This window comes from Papio anubis, chromosome 13 (assembly GCF_008728515.1).
Source record: "Papio anubis isolate 15944 chromosome 13, Panubis1.0, whole genome shotgun sequence".
In the NCBI taxonomy this organism is placed as follows: domain Eukaryota; kingdom Metazoa; phylum Chordata; class Mammalia; order Primates; family Cercopithecidae; genus Papio; species Papio anubis.
This window is the reverse complement of record NC_044988.1, coordinates 100,712,569-100,733,197: the sequence shown is the minus strand read 5'-3', so window position 1 is coordinate 100,733,197 and position 20,629 is coordinate 100,712,569. Positions and strand designations below refer to the sequence as shown.

The 20,629-nt window shown below is 55.8% G+C and overlaps 1 protein-coding gene across 1 annotated transcript in view; it reads right to left on the bottom strand.

Annotated features, from left to right (window-relative positions):
- The window catches only part of LAMC3 (laminin subunit gamma 3), an 89,094-nt gene that overhangs the window by 52,496 nt on the left and 15,969 nt on the right, over window positions 1-20,629 (bottom strand). The window contains exons 2-7 of the mRNA XM_031654643.1: window positions 17,506-17,810; window positions 11,859-11,989; window positions 7,861-8,027; window positions 4,430-4,618; window positions 4,235-4,352; window positions 1,723-1,821 (exon numbers count right to left, since the gene is read on the bottom strand). Of these exons, the coding sequence (XP_031510503.1) occupies window positions 1,723-1,821; window positions 4,235-4,352; window positions 4,430-4,618; window positions 7,861-8,027; window positions 11,859-11,989; window positions 17,506-17,810 (1,009 nt within the window). The remainder of the gene's footprint in view (window positions 1-1,722; window positions 1,822-4,234; window positions 4,353-4,429; window positions 4,619-7,860; window positions 8,028-11,858; window positions 11,990-17,505; window positions 17,811-20,629) is intronic.

Here is a 20,629-nt window from a genome sequence, read left to right as displayed (position 1 = left end):
GCTTCCTGGCACTATAAGACGCCTTGGACTTATCTTGTCTTTTTCCAGCCCCAGTCCCAGAATCAGCCACTTCTCCAAGCAGCTCTGGGGAATGTCAGACACAAAGCCAGGAAGAAGAGAGATAGTGTGTACCCAAGGAGCTAAACCCATGTTTGTCTGCTGGCTGCACTGCTGGAGCTCGAAGGCCTCTTGAACACTTGAAAGAGGAAGTTTATGAACTTCGTGGCATTGGGAGAGCCCCTTTGACTTGCAGAGCTTCAGAAGCCCCATTTGTACCATGATCAGACTGCAAAGATGGCAGACAGGCTCAAAATCCAGCTCAATGGGTAGGGGCTTCCTGAAGCAGGGTGTTAAGAAGGATCCTGAGGTTGTAGTAGGGCTCATGGCCAAGACTGTTGTGCCCCATTAGTGATGTCTGTTGTGGGTGTGAAAGGGGAGGGTTGTGATAGTGTTCCCTTAGTGATGTCTGCTGTGGGTATGCCATTAGTGATGTCTGCCGTGGTGAAAGGGGAGGGTTGATAGTGCTCCATTAGTGATGTCTGCTGTGGGTATGAAAGGGGAGGGTTGTGACTGTGCTCCCTTAGCGATGTCTGCCGTGGGTATGCCATTAGTGGTGTCTGCTGTGGGTGTGAAAGGGATGTGTGATGTCTGTGTGTGATGAGTGATGTCTGCTGTGGTAGTGAAAAAGAAGGGTTGTAGTAGTGCTCCATTAGTGATGTCTGCAATGGCTATGAAAGGGAAAGGTTGATAGGGCTCCATTAGTGATGTCTGCCGTGGCTGTGAAAGGCAAGGGTTGATAATGCTCCATTAGTGATGCCTGCTGTGGGTATGAAAGGGGGAGGTTGTGATAGTTCTCCCTTAGTGATGTTTGTCATGGTTATACCATTAGTGATGTCTGCTGTGGGTGTGAAAGGGGTACGTTGACAATGCTCCATGAGTGATGTCTGCCATGAGTGTGAAAAGGGAGGGTTTTGATAGTGCTCCATTAGTGATATCTGCTGTGGGTAAGAAAGGGGAAGACTGTGGTAGTGCTCCTTTAGTGATCTTTACCATGGGTATAACATTAGTGATGTCTGCTGTGGGTGTGAAAGGGGTGTATTGACAGTGCTGCATAAGTAATGTCTACCATGAGTGTGAAAAGGGAGGGCTGTGACAGGGCTCCATTAGTGATGTCTGCTGTGGGTGTGAAAGGATTGTGATAGTGCTCCATTAGTGGTGTCAGTCATGGATGTGAAAGGGGAGGGTTGATAATACTCCATGAGTAATGTTTTGCTGTGGGTGTGAAAAGGGCGGGTTGTGATAGTGCTCCATTAGCTATGTCTGCAGTGAGTGTGAAAGGGGAGGGCTGTGATAGTGCTCCATTAGTGATGTCTGCCACAGCACGTGGTAGTACGAGCACCATGTATTTGCTATCCCTGGATTAGATGGTCTCTCCTATTCTTCCAGCTCTTTCTTTTCAGGATTCTAAGCTAAGACATGTATTTTCTCAGCTTATGAATAATCAGTGGTGTTGGATCAAAGCATAAACAGTGCCATAAAGCTTTTGAGTAACTTCCTGTATGACAGATACATGGTGCTCCAGGAAGGGCACAGGGTGACAACGTCACCCAAGTCCATGAAGACTGTGCCCCTTGCTCCTCCCCGCATTCCACAGCTTTGGTACCTCATCAGTGAGCCCCCAGGTCACTTCCAGCAAGCTTACTGCTGGATTAGCTCACACACCTGTCACATAGGTTGCCTTCCACATTCTCTTTGCAGGGGCAGCGCCCACTGCGGGGGTCACAGGTGTCCAGGCTGCCAGCGGGATTGCAGGTGCAGGGTCTGCCAAAGAGACAGGACAAGGGGAAAACGGGCAATGAGCAACTTCAGAGTGGGAACAGCTCATCCTGGGAAGGGAGCATTCCCTGCTCCCAACATCAGGAGTGAGGCTGATGCAGGAGCCTTACCTGGCTTTACTGTTCCCATCTTGCCAAGGAAGTGACCCATCCATCACTGGTACACTGGTCCATCTGCCCACGAGCACACACCATCCAGGACCCTTCCAACTTCATCCACACACTCACTCGTCATCCATGAACCAATCTCTTTTCTTTTCTCTTCTTTTCTTTTCTTTCTTTCTTTTTTTTTTTTTTTTTTTTTTGAGACAGAGTTATACTTTGCCACTCAGGCTAGAGTGCAGTGTCACGATCTCAGCTCACTGCAACCTCTGCCTCCTGGGTTCAAGTGATTCTCCTGTCTCAGCCTCCCGAGTAGCTAGAATTACAGTCATGCACCACCATGCCCAGCTAATTTTTGTATTTTTAGTACAGACAGGGTTTCACGATGTTGGCTAGACTGGTCTTGAACTTGTGACCTCAGGTGATCCACCTGCCTCAGCCTCCCAAAGTGCCAGGATTACAGGAGTGAGCCACTGTGCCCGGCCTCCATGAATCTTTCTATCTATCCCCTCACTCCTCCATCCACTTATTCATCCTTCCATCTTTCTGTCCAGCAGCCACCTATCCACCCATTCATTCACCCATCCATGCATCTTTCCATCCCTCCCTCCATCCATCCACTCATCTAACAAGACATGGTTCCTCCCTAGTGAATCCCACAGTCCAGTGTAGACAGACAGATCACACAGACCCTGTACCACGATATGTGTTATAGGAGATGTAAGAGAGGCTATGCCCGCACTGCAGGGCCTCTGACTCAGCCTGGGGGTGCAGGCGAGGGGCAGGTGGGAGGGAAGGCGTCCAGAGAGAGGGGCCCCTCAGTTGAGACCTGAAGAATCAGCAGGAGGCTGTGAGCCACAGGCTGGGGAGAGGGGGCAGGGGTAGGAGGTGTGGCATGTGCAAAGGTCCAGAGGTCAGAAAGACCCCAGGGAAACAGCCAGGCCCCATCTCATGGTCATTTTATGCCCAGAACCACCAAATATTTTACGAGGAATCGGAGATCTCCTAGATATCCCCAACGTGTTTCTACTGCCTTTCAAATATGCAAGGATGCCTGTTATTAACCAAAGCAAGTTCACTTAAAAGTGCTTCTGGGCCGGGTGCGGTGGCTCACGTCTATCATCAGCACTTTGGGAGGCCAAGGGGGGTGGATTACCTGAGCCCAGGAGCTCAAGACCAGCCTGGGCAACATGGCGAAACCCCATCTCTAGCAAAAAATACAAAACTTAGCCGGGTGTGGTGGTGCACATTTGTAGTCTCAGCTACTCAGGAGGCTGAGACAGAAGGATCACTTGAGTCTGGGAGGCGGAGGTTGCAGTGAGTAGAGATCACGCCACTGCACTCCAGCCTGGGTGACAGAGCAAGCTCCACCTTAAAAAAATAAAAAAATAGAGATACTGGGCATGGTGGTGCACGCTTGTAATCCCAGCTACTCAGAAGGCTGAGGCAGAGAATTGCTCGAACCGGGGAGGCAGAGGTTGCGGTGAGCCAAGATGGCACTGTTGCATTCCAGCCTGGTCGACAAAGCAAGAATCTGTCTCAAAAAAAAAAGTGCTTCTAAATTTATCATAGCTTTTTTGTTTTGTTTGTTTTTTGATCACTGTATACTTTCTCAATCAAGTGATGGCAAATGTGTTGGGGTAAGGTCCAGACTCCAGGAGCCCCTGCCCCTCTTTGCCCTCAGCTGTCCCACTGGGTACCAGACTCAGTGTACCCAGATGACGCTCAGCCTCTCCCACCCCACTCCCCACACTGCACGCCCTGCTATCCAGAGGCCCAGAGAACCCCGAGGGTCAGTCTTCACCCCTTCTTCCTCTTCGACCCCCTGGTCGCCATGTCCTGTCAGCAACTCCTTGCACTGGGCTCTGGAATCTGCCCTGCTCTCCTTCTCCACAGTCAAATCCCTATGCAGGCTGCCCAGGCGTTCCTGCTGCAGCCTCCACTCAGCCTCCTCCTCACCCACTCCTGCTTCCCACCGATCCACAGCTCCTCCGGAGGTCTCCCATGCCCCCCGCCCCGCCTCAAACACCTGTCCTTCCCCTCTCCCTGCAATTATGCAGCGCCTCCTGCAGGAAGCCTGCCCTCCACCCGCAAGATCCGCTGAGCTGCCACAGGGCTCAGCCTGGTCTCATTATGGTCTGTTTTTGTCTCTTGGCCTCCCCAGTCCTCACCGGGATTAAGGTGAGGTAGCTGCAGACAGGAAGGGATGGGGAGGGGAGGCACTACTGACAACCTGTCCCTCCTGCTTCTTGTCATTCCGTGCAATGTGTCCATACTAGGCCGTCCCTTGCTCTCACCTGCAGCCTCCCTCGCTGAGCGAGTGGAACCCGGGCAGACAGCGATCACACTTCCAGCCAGTCACAGTGGGCTTGCAGGCGCAGGTGCCTGTGTCATCGCACTGGAGGTGCAGAGAGCCTGGGAGAGGAAGGGCACAGGGCAGTGAAGGCCAGGAGGGGCGGGGATTGGAGGCTGGGGATGTGGAGCCCACTCACCTGCCGAATGGCAGTCACAGGGCTGGCATGGCATCCGCGGATCCCAGTGATAGAAATTCTCCTGACAGCGCTCACAGTGTGGCCCAGCTGTGTGGTCACGGCAGTGGTGACAGCGCCCGCCGTGGCCTGTGCTGCGGAAGAGCTCCCGATCGAATGTGCATTCCTCGGAGCGGCCACTGCAGTTGCAGGCTGTGGGCAGGAGCGGGGAAAGGTGTGTGAGTCCCCCGTGATGTGGTAGGAGGGGGCATCTGTGCCAGTCAGCCTCCCTGTGCTACATGAGCAGGCAGTGCAAAGAGAAGGGCAAGAGCATGGTCCAGAATGGAGTTCAGGCCCAGCTTGATCAAGGTTAGACACTGCTTATTTTCCAAAACAGGACACTCTTAAGAGCAAAGGGGACACCGTTAGTAAATACACCGAAACAACGGGCAGAAAGAGGACCCTCCCAGGCAATCAGGATAGACACCCAGATAGACGGGCACTGATCAGAGGCTGGCTGCCTTCTGGAGTGGCAGCATGGCTCACTCCAAAATCTCCTGTAGGTCCTCCAAGCCATAACAACAGTGTGAATCTCACTATTGTGTGAGGTCACTCAGGGGTACAGAAAGCACAAGTCACCTTTCATTTCCCCATTAAATCATGTTTAAAAGTCTGTGTGCGGGACTGGCTCTGTCTCGGCTCCCAGAGTGAGCTCAGGGGTGCATCCATGAAAGGTGCGGAGCCACGTACACCTGCCGCCCTCATGCTGCCCACAGGCCAGACGGCAAGCAAGCAAGCAAACCCCCTGCAGGTGCAGGGCTGGGACAGGAGAGGCGAGGGGCTTTGGGAGCCGAAAGAAGGGGCCCCTGCGGCTGTGCTGGGGTGGTGGGACAAGGCTTCCCAGAAGAAGTCACAGCCGTGGCCAGGCACGGTGGCTCACGCCTATAATCCCAGCACTTTGGGAGGCAGAGGTGGGCAGATCATGAGGTCAGGAGATTGAGACCATCCTGGCTAACACGGTGAAACCCCGTCTCTACTAAAAATCCAAAAAAACACAAAATTAGCCGGGCGTGGTGGCGGGCGCCTGTAGTCCCAGCTACTCGGGAGGCTGAGGCAGGAGAATGGCATGAACCCGGGAGGCGGAGCTTGCAGTGAGCCAAGATCGCACCACTGCACTCCAGCCTGGGCGACAGAGCGAGACTCCGTCTCAAAAAAAACAAAAAAAGAAGTCACAGCCGCGCTGAATCTGAAGGCTGAGCAGTGAGGAATAGGCCAGGCAGAGGAAGAGGAAGCGGGAAGGGCATCACAGACACGGGGCAAAAGCCCAGGGGATACCCCACGTCCAGAGATAGAAGCATGGTCTGGTGCGGGTGTGCCATGAGGCTGGCTGCAGGCAGCATGTCGTGTGATGGCAGGGAAGTGGGGACGTTGTGCAGTGGGGGCCTGCAGTGCAGAGGCAGTTGTGAAGTCAGAGGCTAGCAGAGCTTGCTCCAGGGAAGCTGGGCTGCCGTGGTCAGTGGACGTTAGCTGGGAGCAAAGGGGGAGCCATGGGAAGGTTTAAGCAGGGGATGGATGTTATTAAATTTGTCCTTTAGAAAGCCCTGGCCCAGTGCCATGGCTCACGCCTGTGATCCCAGCACTTTGGGAGGTAAGGTAGGAGGACTGCTTGAGCCCAGGAGTTTAAAGACCAGCCTGGGCAACAGTGAGAGCCTATCTCTACAAAACATTGCTTGGCATGGTGATATGTGCCTGTAGTCTCAGCTACTCTGTAGGCTGAGGTGGGAGGAACACACACCCAGGAATTCGAGGCTGCAGTGAGCTATGACTGTGCCACTGCACTCCAGCCTGGGTGACAGAGTGAGGCCTTGTTTCAAGAAAAGAGCCATGGCTGGGCGTGGTGGCTCAAGCCTGTAATCCCAGCACTTTGGGAGGCCGAGATGGGCGGATCACAAAGTCAGGAGATCGAGACCATCCTGGCTAACATGGTGAAACCCCGTCTCTACTAAAAAATACAAAAAACTAGCCGGGCAAGGTGGTGGGCGCCTGTAGTCCCAGCTACTCGGGAGGCTGAGGCAGGAGAATGGCGTAAACCCGGGAGGCGGAGCTTCCAGTGAGCTGAGATCTGGCCACTGCAGTCCAGCCTGGGCGACAGAGCAAGACTCCGTCTCAGAAAAAAGAAAGAAAGAAAGAAAAGAGCCTTAGCTGCAGGCAGGGGAGGGTTGGGGGCATGAAGAGCAGGGAAGAGGAAACTTTAGGTGTGCAGGGAGAGGAGGCAGTCCCAGGCCCAAGGCATCGGCTGCAATGGACAGAAGTTAGACAGACTGGAGCGATGCGGATGGGCCAGAATTCAGGGCTCGGGGCTGTCTCAGCTGCGGGTGAGGGTGGGGATGAAGGGTCAAGCATGAAACCCTGGCTCCCAGGCTGCTGACTGAGAGACACAGATGTGACCACACGGCTGAGGACATGGTAGAAGCAGTCTGGCCTCTGTGTCCCCACCGCGGAGACAGCAGCAGGCTGGGACGGTGGAAGCCAGCCAGCACAGCTTCCTTGGCCCCAGGACTCCCTGGTGGAGGTAGGCCAGCAAGGGCAGCTCCTGCAGACAGCGCCCCACCCTCAGAACAAGCCCCCCACCCCCCCGGCCCAGCCCCGGTTATGGTCACCAGTGGCCCAGGCCCAAGAGGACAGTGGGGCCCAGAGGCCAAGCTGCCCACCCAGCGAGCCTGGCGGGCCTGTGAATGAAGATGTGTCTCCTGCCAGCAGCACCAGCACCAGCTGGGATCCAGCACCCAGCAACAGTGGCTGTGCATGGAAAGCCTGGAGGAGACCAGGCTGTCTGGGCACAGGGTGGGTCTTGCAGCCGGCGCCGTAGCCAGAAGGGAAGTCAGGGGGTCCCTGCTCTTGGCCTGTGTCCCTGGAGAAGACATGATGGCATCATCCTCTCTCCAGCACTTCTCTGAGGTTAGGTGGTCAAAGCCACATCGCATGGGGGCTGGGACACCAAAGGGCTGCCTGGGGGCCCGTGGAAGAGTCTGGGTGGGCCGTCAGCACCCCCTTGCTTGTGGGGTAGCCTGGTTCTGATTAACAGCTGGGGTGGGAGCGGTTAACACAAAGAAGTAAGTCAGGGACCTTCCGGCCCTCCCACCACAGGCGCCTGTGCATGGGTTTGTTCCAGAGCTCACCAGCACAGTCAGTTCTCTGTTACTGCTGCCCCCAGGGCACATAGTAGGTGTTCAGTGAGGGCCAAGATTGAGCTACTTAGTGGAGGACAGACCGAGGCTTAAACACACCCCCTCCCCAGGCTCCCCTTCCGCTCGTCCTCATCTCTGCAGCAGCAGAGAGACCCCGAGCTGCCCCCCAGGCGTACCCAGGAGGAGCCACCACTGTGAGGTTTCGGGGGAGTTCGTTTCCCCACCTGCAACACCAGCCTCAGGTCCCTGATGCCCCGTGACACTCACGCAGACACTCGTGGGTGGCCTCAGCGGTGCCCCGGGCCCACGGACGGTCCTGGAAGAAGGGCAGGCAGCGCTCACAGTCCGTGCCGGCGGTGTTGTGCTGGCACCGGCAGGCCAACTGGCCCGCCGCGTCGGGGCCACACTCGCTGGCATGCCCGTTGCACTTGCACCTGGGAAAAGACAGGGAGGAGGAAGGGGACCCGCAGGTGCCAGCAGGGCAAATAAGGGGTTAGTCACCAGGTAGCCCCTGTTTGCAGGTGTGAGCCAGACTCCACCCTCAATCTTGGCCCTCACTGAACACCTACTACGTGCCCTGGGGGCAGCAGTAACAGAGAACTGACTGTGTTGGTGAGCTCTGGAACAAACCCATTCCATCTTCACCAGCCTGTTACCGCCCCCATATAATGGATGGGCAAAGTGAGGCACGGAGAAGCTGCCCAAAGCCACCAGCTAGCAAGTGCCCGCCACAGAAAGCTTCCACCTGGCAGGAGCCCCACCTGGGGGCTGAGAGGGACCCAGGAAGAAGTCACCTTAGTCTCCCGAGTGGAGAGTGGGCCAGCAGTCAGAGCAGCACAGGTGTGGGGAGCTGAGGGGACCGCCTCCAGCAGCTATCCCTTAACGGTGTCCCAAAGGGCAGGAAAGAGGGTACCCCAAACAGGGACAGCCCCCGAGTCCCTCCAAATCCCCTGTAAGTCTATGTCTGATATGGTTTGGATCTGTGTCCCCACCAAATCTCATGTCAAACTATAATCCCCAGTGTTGGAGGTGGGGCCTGGGTGGGAGGTGATCGGATCATGAGGTTGGAATTCTCCTGAATGGTTCAGCACCCTCCCCGCTCAGCATTGTAAAGTGAGTGAGTTCTCCTGAGATCTGGTTGTTTAGCAGTGTGTGGCTCCCGCCCCTCCGCCCCACCCTGTCCCCTGCTCCCTCTCTTGCTCCTGCTCTGGCCATGTGATGGGCCTGCTCCTTCTTCACCTTCCACCATGATTTTAAGTTGTAAGTTTCCTGAGGCCTCTCCAGAAGCCAAGCAGATGCCAGCACCATGTTTCCTGTACAGCCTGTGGAACTGTGAGCCAATTAAATCTCTTTTAATAAATTACCGTCAGCCGCCCGTGGTGGCTCATACCTGTAATCCCAGCACTTTGGGAGGGCAAGGCGGGCGAATCACCTGAGGTCAGGAGTTCCAGACCAGCCTGACCAACATGGAGAAACCCAGTCTCTGCTAAAAATACAAAATTAGCCAGGTGTGGCAGCGCATGCCTATAACCCCAGCTACTCTGGAGGCTGAGGCAGGAGAATCGCTTGAACCCGGGAGGCAGAGGTTGCAGTGAGCCGAGATCGTGCCATTGCACTCCAGCCTGGGCAACAAGAGTGAAACTCTATCTCAAAAATAAATAAATAAATAAATAAATAGCCATCTCAGGTGTTTACAGCAGTCAAGAATGGGCGAATACAGCATCTTTGAGAGCAGCCCCGGCCCGTGTCCCCATTCCACACACAGGGTCAAGAGATGGGTGGAATCAGGCAGGAACAGGGGTGCCCTGGGAGCCCGCGGCATGCTTTGCAGAGACAGACTCTGTGAGTGATTGTCCCTGTCCCGACCGCTGTCCCTGTCCCGAGCTGTTCAGAGGCCATGGCTTCTGCCCCTGGCCAAGGCAATAGCTTCTCCCTGGAGCCTCACCGGAGGTGGGAGGGACATTAGTGTCCCCATTTCACACAGGAGGCATCAGGCTCAGGCCTTGGAACTGACAGATGCTAAGTGGCTGAGCTGGACCTGAAGCCCGTCCTCGCCGACTCTACGTGGACCCCGAGCTCCCAGACACTCCTCTGTGGTCACTCGGTGGCTCCCCTAAGCCACATTCCATGCTCTACCCTCAGCAGGTGTTGACCAATCGCCAACTGCTGTTGGGACTCCAGGTGCTTTAGCTGATATGGGGACACAGTGTGTGGTAGGGGACACAGTGTGTGGTAGGGCACGCGGCACGGCTTCCACTCAGGGTCCAGGTTAGGCAGGCAGCACCCCAGGGTTTCTTGGGGTGAAGCAGGCGCCAGGCAATCCTGGGACAGTGGTCACCAGGGAAGTGACAAGGGACTGCCCCTGCCTTGGAGGGGATGCTGCAACCCACCCTCTGACCCAGGAAAGGAGACTGAGACCCCACGGGCTCCACTGTGAACACAGGTTGTTGGGGCCACCTGTCCCCTGCCGTGAGCATCCTGCCCCAGTCAGCTGCGGTCTGAGGGTGGTCTGGCTCTGGCAGCTGGAACCTGGATGTCCTCTGGCCCAAAGTCCCCTGACAGCAGGCACTGGAGCTCACGGCCGCCTTCCCTGGGGAGCTCCTCCCGCTGACTCACATAAGGGGGCAGGTTGGAGCAGGGGGATCCTCATGGCCGTAGGGGCTCTCAGTGACGAGCCCTGGCCTTCCCTGGAGCTCACACACCCAAAGCAGGCATTTGAGCCTCATGCTGCCCCCTTCTCCATCTCTCTAATGCCACCCAAGTGCCTCTGAACCGTGGAGGCCCAGAGTCTGGTGTCATCCCTGCTCCCCACTCCCACAGCCCATGGTTCACACACGGAGCTGTGTTTCCGTCCTCAATCGCGTTCAGACCCATGCTCCCCCCACCCCAGCCCTCTGGTCCAAGCTGCCACCTCCCACCCTGATTCCTGACATTCGAGTTCCTCTCTCCTCTTATCCGCCTTACTTGGCTGTCAGGGGTTTGGGGGTGTTTTAAAAATCTGACTGTTACTACCCTGACCAAATCCTTCCACAGCTTCCTCTTGACTGCCGGGTGAGGCTAAACCCGCCCAGGCCTCGACACTCTGCCAACCTCTCCACGTCTGCCTGTCTACCCTCCACCCCGCCACACTGGCCGTCCCCTGGTCCTCAACCCCAGCCTTCCCACTCCTGGGTCCCGTCTGCAGCGCCAGCTCCTGTCCTCCCTGAGCCCAGGCACATGCTCTCCCTTTCCTCCCCTTCCTTGTCATCCTGGCGCGGGCTGATGTGTTCACTGGGGAGCAATCTGATCAGTGTCTGCCGTCCCCATGTGACTGGGGCAGGAAGGCACCTGTTTTCCTCTCTCCTTTCAAAGAAACCTGAGAAACATTGACACAGAAGACGTTTGTGCCTCCCTTGTCCCACAGCCCTCCCTGGGCACCCACTGCCAGGTGGCCATGTGCAAGACAGGCCCTGGGACTTGAGGTGAGAGATGGGCCTCTTCCTCCTGGGCAGCCCCTGCTTCCTGGAGGGGACAGATGTTGGAGTAGAGACAAACTGCCCAGGACACTGACGGGTGCTAAGGGTGTGTAGGACCAGGACCAGGACCAGGACCAGGGGCCAGAGAGGAGCCAGTAACATTCCCATACTAGAAAGGGGAAGGGGGCTGTGGCTCATGCCTGTAATCCCAGCCCTTTGGGAGGCCGAGGCAGGCAGATCACCTGAGGATGGGAATTCAAGACCAGCCTGACCATCATGGAGAAACCCAGTCTCTACTAAAACTATAAAATTAGCTGGGCGTGGTGGTGCATGCCTGTAATCCCAGCTACTCCGGAGGCTGAGGCAGGAGAATTGCTTGAACCTGGGAGGTGGAGATTGCAGTGAGCTGAGACTGCGCTACTGCCCTCCAGCCTGGGCAACAAGAGCAAAACTCCTTCAGAAAGAAAGAGAGTGAGAGAAGGAAGGAAGGGAGGGAAGAAGGGAGGGAGGAAGAGAGGGAGGGAGGGAGGAAGAGAGGGAGGGAGGGAGGGAGGAAAGAAGGGAGGGAGGGAGGAACCTCCAGGCTGAGGGGACAATGGGCACCAAGACCCAGTGTGTCTGGCACATGGCAAATCAGCTGATGCAGGGGACCCGGCAGGAGGTGGGCTGGGTGGGGGCCCCCAAGACCTTGAACGGTAGGTGCTCCCTCCCTCTCCCCTGGGGCACACCTGACTTCTGTGCCCCCACACAGCAGCCGCCTTCTGCTCTCGGGTCTGGGTCCTGGAACCCTGCCTCCCTTCTCCCGCCTACCTGCCGCCCACAGAGAAGTCGGACACGGCATAGTAGTAGGACTGGAGCACCTTGGGGTCCTTGAAGATGTCATCCCCAAATGTGTTGAGCCGGTCTAGAGAGATGAGGAGTTCGGTGCTGGTGACCCACTCCTGGGGCAGAGGGGAGAGGGCGCCATCAGCAGGTTCCCAAGTATTTAGTATTTACCCCCATCACTCTGCTTGCAGGTCCAGCTGGCTGCCCCAGGGGCTCCTGGGACACAGGGACAGGTCAAGCTCAGGCCAGTTCTGAGAATGCTGCAGAAATAAGGAGGCTGTGCTTTGGGGGTCACCCCAACCTGGGTGCTAGGCCACCGACTGGTGTAACTTCAATGTCTTAGAGCCTTCATTTTCCCATCTGTGAAATGGAACAAAAATAGCACTTCCCCTACAAAGGTGTCCGGAGGAGGGTAGCCAGTGTCAGCGCTGGCTGTGAGGTCGGGCCCATGCTCAGGAAGCAGCTGAGGTTTGGCGGGGACAGGGGTCGAAGCAGCCCACTGAAGACCCCGCTGTGCAGGTCACCTGGCTTTTCCCAGGGGCTCCTGCACCCCATTCCAGGGATACAGCTGGGGGACGGTGTGCCCCCGCAACCTTCTCCCCTGCTCAGTGGGGCCTGGCGTGCAGCAGGCCCTGGGTTTCTTGGCTTCTCACATGCTGAGGGTCAGGCTCTTGTGGACAGGTCACCTGCCCCAGCTGACATCTCTTCCACGAGAGCAGGGACTTGTGGCCCCTTGTTCTCGCTGCTTCCCCAGCCCTGGGCTCTGCCTGGACCTAGCAGGTGCTCGAGAAGTACCTGCTGATTCCTGAATGAGCAGCTTCCCCATGGAAGAGCGTGGAGGAAACAGAGTCGGGGAAAACCCACGTGAAGACTGACATTTTCATTTGCCTGCTGTTACCATCAGCAGCGGCTCCAGCTGAATATTAATCAGCGTTTTGATTCCGCCCAGGAGCCCCTGCTTTAGCAATCAGGCCCATCAGTACAGAAAATGAGCTCCTGGCAGGTCGTCTTTTTGCCCCAGCGTGACTCAGGCCTGCAGCCCCTCCTGCGCCCCCAGAGCTCGGCAACCGGAGCTACTGCCAGTGCCAGGCACCCGGGGACTCTGCCGGAGGATGCCTCGGCCGGGAAGAGGGGTCTAGCACCCAAACACTAAAGTGGCAGCCTCTGCACCAAGCTAAGCTTGTGTTTGAGTTCGCAGGCCCAGATCACCCCAAGATGCACTTCCCAAAGGTCAGCGTGCATTCAGGGATCTGGTTAAAGTGCAGCTTCTGATTCAGAGGTCAGTGGTGGAGCCGGGGAGCTTGCATTTCTAACAAGTGCCCAAGTTCTGATGCTGCTGGACAAGGAGCTAAGGCCTGGGGTGGGGAAGTCGGGCAGTCCAGAGCTGAAGGCACCGCGACGCTTCCTTCTCCAGAAAAAAGCGCCACCTGGAGAACTCGAACCAACTGGATGTCAGAGCTAGGAGGTGCGGCGGCTACTGATGCATATTGTGTGGTTAGCGCTCGGGCCTCACAGTAACCCTGGAGTAGGTATTGTTATTAACCCCATTTAGAGATGAGGAGACTGAGGCTCAGAGAGGGTAACTGTTCTGTTCCAAGTTGCACGGCCCATGCATGGCAGAGCCGGGATTCTGGTCTACCTGATCCCAGGGTCCCAGCTTTAACCACTAGGCTGGTCTGCCCCAGCTGTGTCTACCCCAATGCCCTTATCATGCCAGTGGGGCCCAGAGACAGCAATGACCTGCCCAAGGTCTCCTGCCTCTGCTTCCTGGCCTGTGATCCAATCCATCAGTCCGCAAGGACAATGGCAGTAAAGGAGTGGGGTCAAAATCTCTGGGACATAGGATGGACACTGGGAGAGAGAAGCCTTAGCCTTAATTGCAGGGGGCATGTCTTGGTGCCTTAAAGGTCATTTTAGGGCCCGGCACGATGACACATACTTGTAATCTCAGCACTTTGGGAAGCCGAGGCGGGCAGACCCCTTGAGACCAGGAGTTCAAGACCAGCTGGGGCAACACGGCAAAACCGCGTCTCTACTAAAAATACAAAAATTAGCCAGTGTGGTGGCGCACACCTGCAGTCCCAGCTACTTGGGAGGCTGAGGTAAGAGAAATTGCTTGAACCTGGGAAGCACAGGTTGCAGGGAGCCAAGATCATGCCACTGCACTCTAGCCTGGGCAACAGAGTGAAACTGTCTCAAAAAATAAAAAGTCATTTTAGGGCAAGCCCCACTGAACCCAGGCACTGGAACTCCAGCTTAAGCTACGAGTGGGTGCTGGAGTTGATTCTGGATGGATCCCAGGACCCAGGCCGTGGTATTAAGGAGAAGCAGGAGGTGGACAACTTGGGCTGTATGTCCAAGGGGTGCTCAGGCGGCCACTCAACTCTGGCGGTCTTACTCTGCAACAGCCAGGTCAGCCTTCTCCTCCAAAGTCCTAGGCCGCTCCATGGGGGTCAGAAGGGCCCAGGATCCAGCAGCCACATCCTTCCAAGCTCTGTGTCCTCTGAGAAAGCACCTGCCCCCTAAATGTGTCCAGGGGAGCATCAGGAGGAAACAGCAAGGTAGACTTGCCTCTGTTTGTCCTGCTCTGCTCTTTTTTTTTTTTTTTTTTTGAGATGGAGTCTCAATCTGTCGCCCAGGCTGGAGTGCAGTGGCCGGATCTCAGCTCACTGCAAGCTCCGCCTCCCAGGTTTACACCATTCTCCTGCCTCAGCCTCCCAAGTAGCTGGGACTACAGGCGCCCGCCACCTCGCCCGGCTAGTTTTTTGTATTTTTTAGTAGAGACGGAGTTTCACCGTGTTAGCCAGGATGGTCTTGATCTCCTGACCTCGTGATCCGCCCGTCTCGGCCTCCCAAAGTGCTGGGATTACAGGCTTGAGCCACCGCGCCCGGCCTCTGCTCTTGGTTTCTATCCAGAAGCAGCAGGGGAGGCATTTCTCAAAAGATCATCTCTCCATCAGGGACAGTGTCCAGAACACACGAGGCAACGAGACAGAAAACCTCCAACGGCCAAGGATGTCCCCGGGGTGGTGGCTGCACAGACGCAGGTGGGAGCAGGGGCCGGCCCTCCCTGCCTGTCTTCATCTGATCTCAGCTGATGTTTTCTAACCCACAGAGCTTTGGAGCCCATGGAGAAGAAATTGTAATTTGTAAACAAAATCATGGTGACATGTGTACATTTTTAGTGGGATAAGCAGGGCCTGGAGGTCTGCAGATGTGGTTCTGTGTGATAAAGGATTTGGCTTGCCTGAAGAGGGGCCTAGCCCTTTGCCCTGGACCCAAGGGAGTCACCTCCATATCCTTGGATGTCCCACCTGGTAAGAGTGACTTCCCTTGGCCACACTACACAGTCTATGCCGATAAATTGATTTGCGGTAGGGACCTTAGGCCACACAGAATCGGCGTCACCTCTGGAGGGGCTGGAGACAGGTCAGCCACACAGGCGGTCAGCTGTGTCTACACTGCCAACCTCCAGTAAAAACACTGGACTTCAGGCCAGGTGTGGTGGCTCACACCTTTAAGCCTAGCACTTTGGGCGGCTGAGGTGGGAGGATCGCTTGAGCCCAGGAGTTCGAGACCACCCTGGGCAGCATAGTGAGACGAGGTCTCTGTCTAAGAAAAAAAAAAATTGGCCAGGCACGGTGGCTGAAGCCTGTAATCCCAGCACTTTGGGAGGCCAAGACGGGCAGATCACGAGGTCAGGAGATGGAGACCATCCTGGCTAACACGGTGAAACCCCGTCTCTACTGAAAAAAAAAAATACAAAAACTAGCCGGGCGTGGTGGCGGGCGCCTATAGTCCCAGCTACTCAGGAGGCTGAGGCAGGAGAATGGAGTGAACCCAGGAGGCAGAGCTTGCAGTGAGCTGAGATCCAGCCACTGCACTCCAGCCTGGGCAATAGAGCAAGACTCTGTCTCAAAAAAAAAAAAAAAAAATTAAAAATAAAACTCTGGCCTTCAAGGTTGGCAGTACTCTGTGCACACGGCCATATGTGGCTCTGGGGAAATATGTGCTGTGCGTGTGACTCCACTGCATTGGGAGGATAGCTGGACGCTCAGAGCCTAGTCCCCCCTGTCACCTGGCCGTGCGCCTCTCCCCTGGTTGATGTTAGCCGGTAGCCTTTCATTGCAAAAAATTGCAGCTCTGAGCCTCACAGCTTTTCTGAGTTCCGTGAGTCCTTATAGTGAATCACTAAACCCAAGGGTGGTCCTGGGGACCCCGACACAGCCGGCTCCACGTGTTCTCGTGCTGCACATTGCTGGCAGGATGCAACTTCTTTTTGGGTCTCAGTGTCCCCTCTGGAAGCAGGATCCTAACCCCGGTTCCCTTGTTATCCCAGATGGGCAAAGGAGATGCTCTGAAAGTCTGGAGGGGAGGAGAGGGCAGGTTCCCCGGGTTCAGACACGTCTTGGGTCCGAACCCGGGGAAATGGACTAGAGCAGCAGTCTCCAACCTTTTTGGCACCAGGAACAGGTTTCGTGGAAGACAATTTTTTCCACCAACGGGGTAGGCGGTGGTTTGGGATGAAACTGTTCCATCTCAGACCATCAGGCATTAGATTCTCATGAGGACATGCAACCCAGTTGCTCCTGGGAGAATCCGATGCCACAGGCAGCTGATCTGACAGGAGGCGGAGCTCAGGCTGGAATGCTCACCTGCCCGCCGCTCACCTCCTGCTGTGACTCAGTTCCTAACAGGCCTCGGACCAGTACCAGTCTGCAGTCAGGGGTTGGGGACCGGTGGACTGGAGAGCCGCCCAACACACTTATGTGTAGATGAACAGCTATGGACACACAGTAACGTGGACACAGATGGGTGCCGATACCGGCAGGTTCACACACCTGGGTGGACCTATGTGGGCTGAACTGGAGGGCCCTGAACGGACCGACATGGCCACAGGCCTGCCGTCCTCTCTACCATGAGGACAAGGACGGGGAGCTGTCATGCACGCATATCTCCAGAGCATGGGTGGGTACACCCTACATGCCAAGCACCACACTGGTCACAGTGTGTGCCTTCCCGCCACCCCGCAGCGGTCTCTCCAATGTGGCAGCCACGGGTCACATGTGGCTATCTAAGTTAAAATGTATTAAAATTAAATAAAATATAAAATCCAGTTCCTCAGCTGCGCTGGCCACATCTCATGGTGGCTGGCGACACCACATGGGACAGTGCAGCTAGAGGTGCTTTCCATCATCACAGAAAGTGCTGCTGGTCAGCCGGGCACAGTGGCTCACGCCTGTAATCCCAACACTTTGGGAGGCCGAAGCGGGTGGATCACTTAATGTCAGGAGTTCAAGACCAGCCTGGCCAACATGGCGAAACCCCCGTCTCTACTAAAAATACAAAAAAGAATCAGCCAGGCGTCGTGGCAGGCACCTGTAATCTCAGTTACTTGAGAAGCTGAGGCAGAATAGCTTGAACCCAGGAGGCGGAGGTTTCAGTGAACAGAGATTGCGCCACTGCACCCCAGCCTGGGCGACAGAGCAAGACTCAGAAAAAAAAAAACAACAAAATAAACATGGGGTTTTGCAGGTCCCCCACCCTGTGTGTCCTGGCACATCAGACCCTCCTATTGCCATGACCCAATCCCAACCCCGTCCTGACGCCCCAAGCCCCACTCCTCTCTGACCTGCAGCCCAGGGCTCTCCTCGAAGTTGTAGGCGCTGGGCCGGCCCTCCAGGGTGGAGAAGGCCACATTGCCCCCACTCAGCGGGGAGATGTCGCTGAACTCGGAGGTGCAGAAGGCCACGCGCTCATCCTCGCCAGGGCGCAGGTACTGGCCCTCGGGCCGGCCGTAAGTCTTCTGACAGGAGGCGCTGTAGAACTGGTAGGGCTCCCACGGGCCGTCCGCGCGACTGCGCTTGTAGATGGCGAAGCTCTCAGGGCGACTGGTGTGGAACTTCAGCCTCACATACGTGATCTCGTAAGCCTTCCCTGCAGCCAGGAAGACAGGGCTCGTTTTATGGAAGGGGTGGGAGGAATGGAATCCTGGTCCAGGGAGGGCAGATGGCTGTACTGCATGCACTAGCGTGGATGGATCGTTGGAAGCTGTCTAGAGCTCGGGACAGGGCATGCCCCCCTCCATTCGTGATGCCTGTTGGGGCACTGGGAAGGACAATGCCCGCATGCTTCCCAAGTATTTGCTTTTCCTCTTCCGGGTCAACTTGCCACCTTGCACAGGAATCTCCGTTGCAACACCCCTGATAGGCAGCCATCTCTTTTTGCTCAAATATCTCCAGCAATGGGATATTGCCACATTCTAAGAAAGCCCGCTCTACTGTTAGAAAGTTATTTCTTTTACTGTACCCCACCAAAGCCGATCCTCGCACTGTGCCTTCGGCCTCATTCCCTTGCAATGACTACAGATCTCCTAATCCTCACGAAATCCTCCCTGGACCTCTTATTGCTCCAAGTTTCTATCTTCCAAATTTCCCAAGACAGGTGTAAATCCACTGCCCCACGGCCTCATCTCCCAACTCAACCTCCAACCTACTACAATCCAGCTTCTCTGGGCCACTCCACAGAAGACACTGTACTTGCAAAGTCACCTCACTCACAGCCCCCCGTGGCCACAGCCAGGGGCCCCTGATCACGCCTCCTTTCCTGGGCCTCTGATTATGCTCGTCACCTCGAAAGTCCCCTGTCCTGGGGCCTCCACCTGCTCTCCTCTCCCTTGCCTGCCTTGGCCTCCTCCTGAGCCCCTCTGCTTGCTCCCTGAACCCCCAGCTTCCAGCGGCCTCTCCCTTCCCTGGGCTTTAGCCCCACTCCCCCACATGCCCCCGACATCCAGTTGGGGGATCTGCAGGCTTTAGGCCCCTGCCTGCCCTGCGTTCCACCCTGGAAGCGTCCTCAACAGCGGATCTGACTGCATCACAATGACTCAGCTACCCTGGGGTAGGAAGGGTGGCTGTGGTAGAGGGAAGGGGGTTCCCAATTCCTCCTCTTCCCTCATGGGATGTCAACGGGCAATGCCTAAAGAGAGAAAAACCCCGACGCAGCAGTGCAGGCACAGGGCTGGGAGATAAGGATGCATCAGGGAACAGAAACGGCTCAGACAGTCAGGCGGAGAGGGAGGCTGGGGTGCGGGCGCGGGAGAACTGCCGCCTTCCACAGTTCGAGCTGGGAAGTATCTGGCGTCTACGCTGAGAGTGGGTATGATTTCAATAATGAGAAGGAAGTACAGTCTGAATTTAAAAGGCAATTTCCCCACTGCCTGAAATGCCACCATCTCCCCCTACCCTCCTACGTTAAGGACTCCATCCAGGTACCCCCTCCTCGCAGAAGCCCAACTCAACCTTAAGCCCTAATCCACACCTCTGACATCCCCCCAAGACAGGGGAGGGGACCTCCTACAATGTGACCCTACATCTAGCCTCCTGCAGAGTTACCTGCTCAGCGGTGGCTCCCCACCCTGGACAGAGCTCCTCATCGTCAGCACCAGGTGTCTCTTTGGTAATCTCTGCCACCCCAGCACCTAGCAAGGTGCCTGACACCTGGCAGGCATTCACTGAGTACTGGTGCAGGAATGAATGAATGAAGGGAAGAATGGCCCATGCAGGGAGTCCCTCCTGCATCTCTATCATTGGCAGTAGCCTCTCACTCCCCAGAGCAGCACAGAACTCACCCAGTCCCCTCCCCATGGCCGGCTTTCTATTCTCTGATCCTTCCATCCCTGGTCCCAGAGACCCCCAGGAGGCTGCCCACTGCCATCACCATCTTCCTTAGGTGTCAAGGACAAGCCACCCTAGTCCTCTGCCAAAACATCTTCACTCTAGGTAAGAGCTAAAAGGCTGGGTGCGGTGGCTCATGTCTGTGATCCCAGCACTTTGGGAGGCCGAGGCGGGTGGATCACCTGAGGTCAGGAGTTCGAGACCAGCCTGACCAACGTGGTGAAACCCCATCTCTACTAAAAATACAAGAATTAGCCAGGCATGGTGGCGGACGCCTGTAATCCCAGCTACTTCAGAGGCTGAGGCAGGAGAATTGCTTGAACCCAGGAGGTGGAGGTTGCAGTGAGCTGAGATCGCGCCATTGCACTCCAGCCTGGGCAACAGAGCAAGACTCTGTCTTTAAAAAAAAAAAAAAAAGGCCGGGCACGGTGGCTCAAGCCTGTAATCCCAGCACTTTGGGAGGCCGAGATGGGCAGATCACGAGGTCAGGAGATCGAGACCATCCTGGCTAACACAGTGAAACCCCGTCTCTACTAAAAAACCAGCCAGGCGTGGTGGCAGGCGCCTGTAGTCCCAGCTACTCAGGAGGCTGAGGCAGGAGAATGGCATAAACCCGGGAGGCGGAGCTTGCAGTGAGCTGAGATCTGACCACTGCACTCCAGCCTGGGCGACAGAGCGAGACTCTGTCTCAAAACAAACAAACAAAAAAGGCTAAAACTTCCTTCTTAGAAGAAAACAGGAGTAAATATTTGGGACTTTGCGCTAGAAGAGCCTTCTTAGAAATGACACCAAAAGCATAGGTAACAAAAGAAAAAATACATAAGCTGGACTTAATCAAAACCAAAACTTCTGTCCTTCAAAGAATACCACTGAGAAAATGAAAAGGCAACCCACACAGTGGGAGAAAATAGTTGCAAATCATATATCTGATAAGGGACTTACCCAGAATATGTAAAGAATACTTACCACTCAAAAAGACAACCCAATTAAAAACGGGCAAAGGGGAAGTAGATTGCTTGAGCCCAGGAGTTCGCAACCAGCCAGGGTAACATGGTGAAACCCCACTTCTACAAAAAATATAAA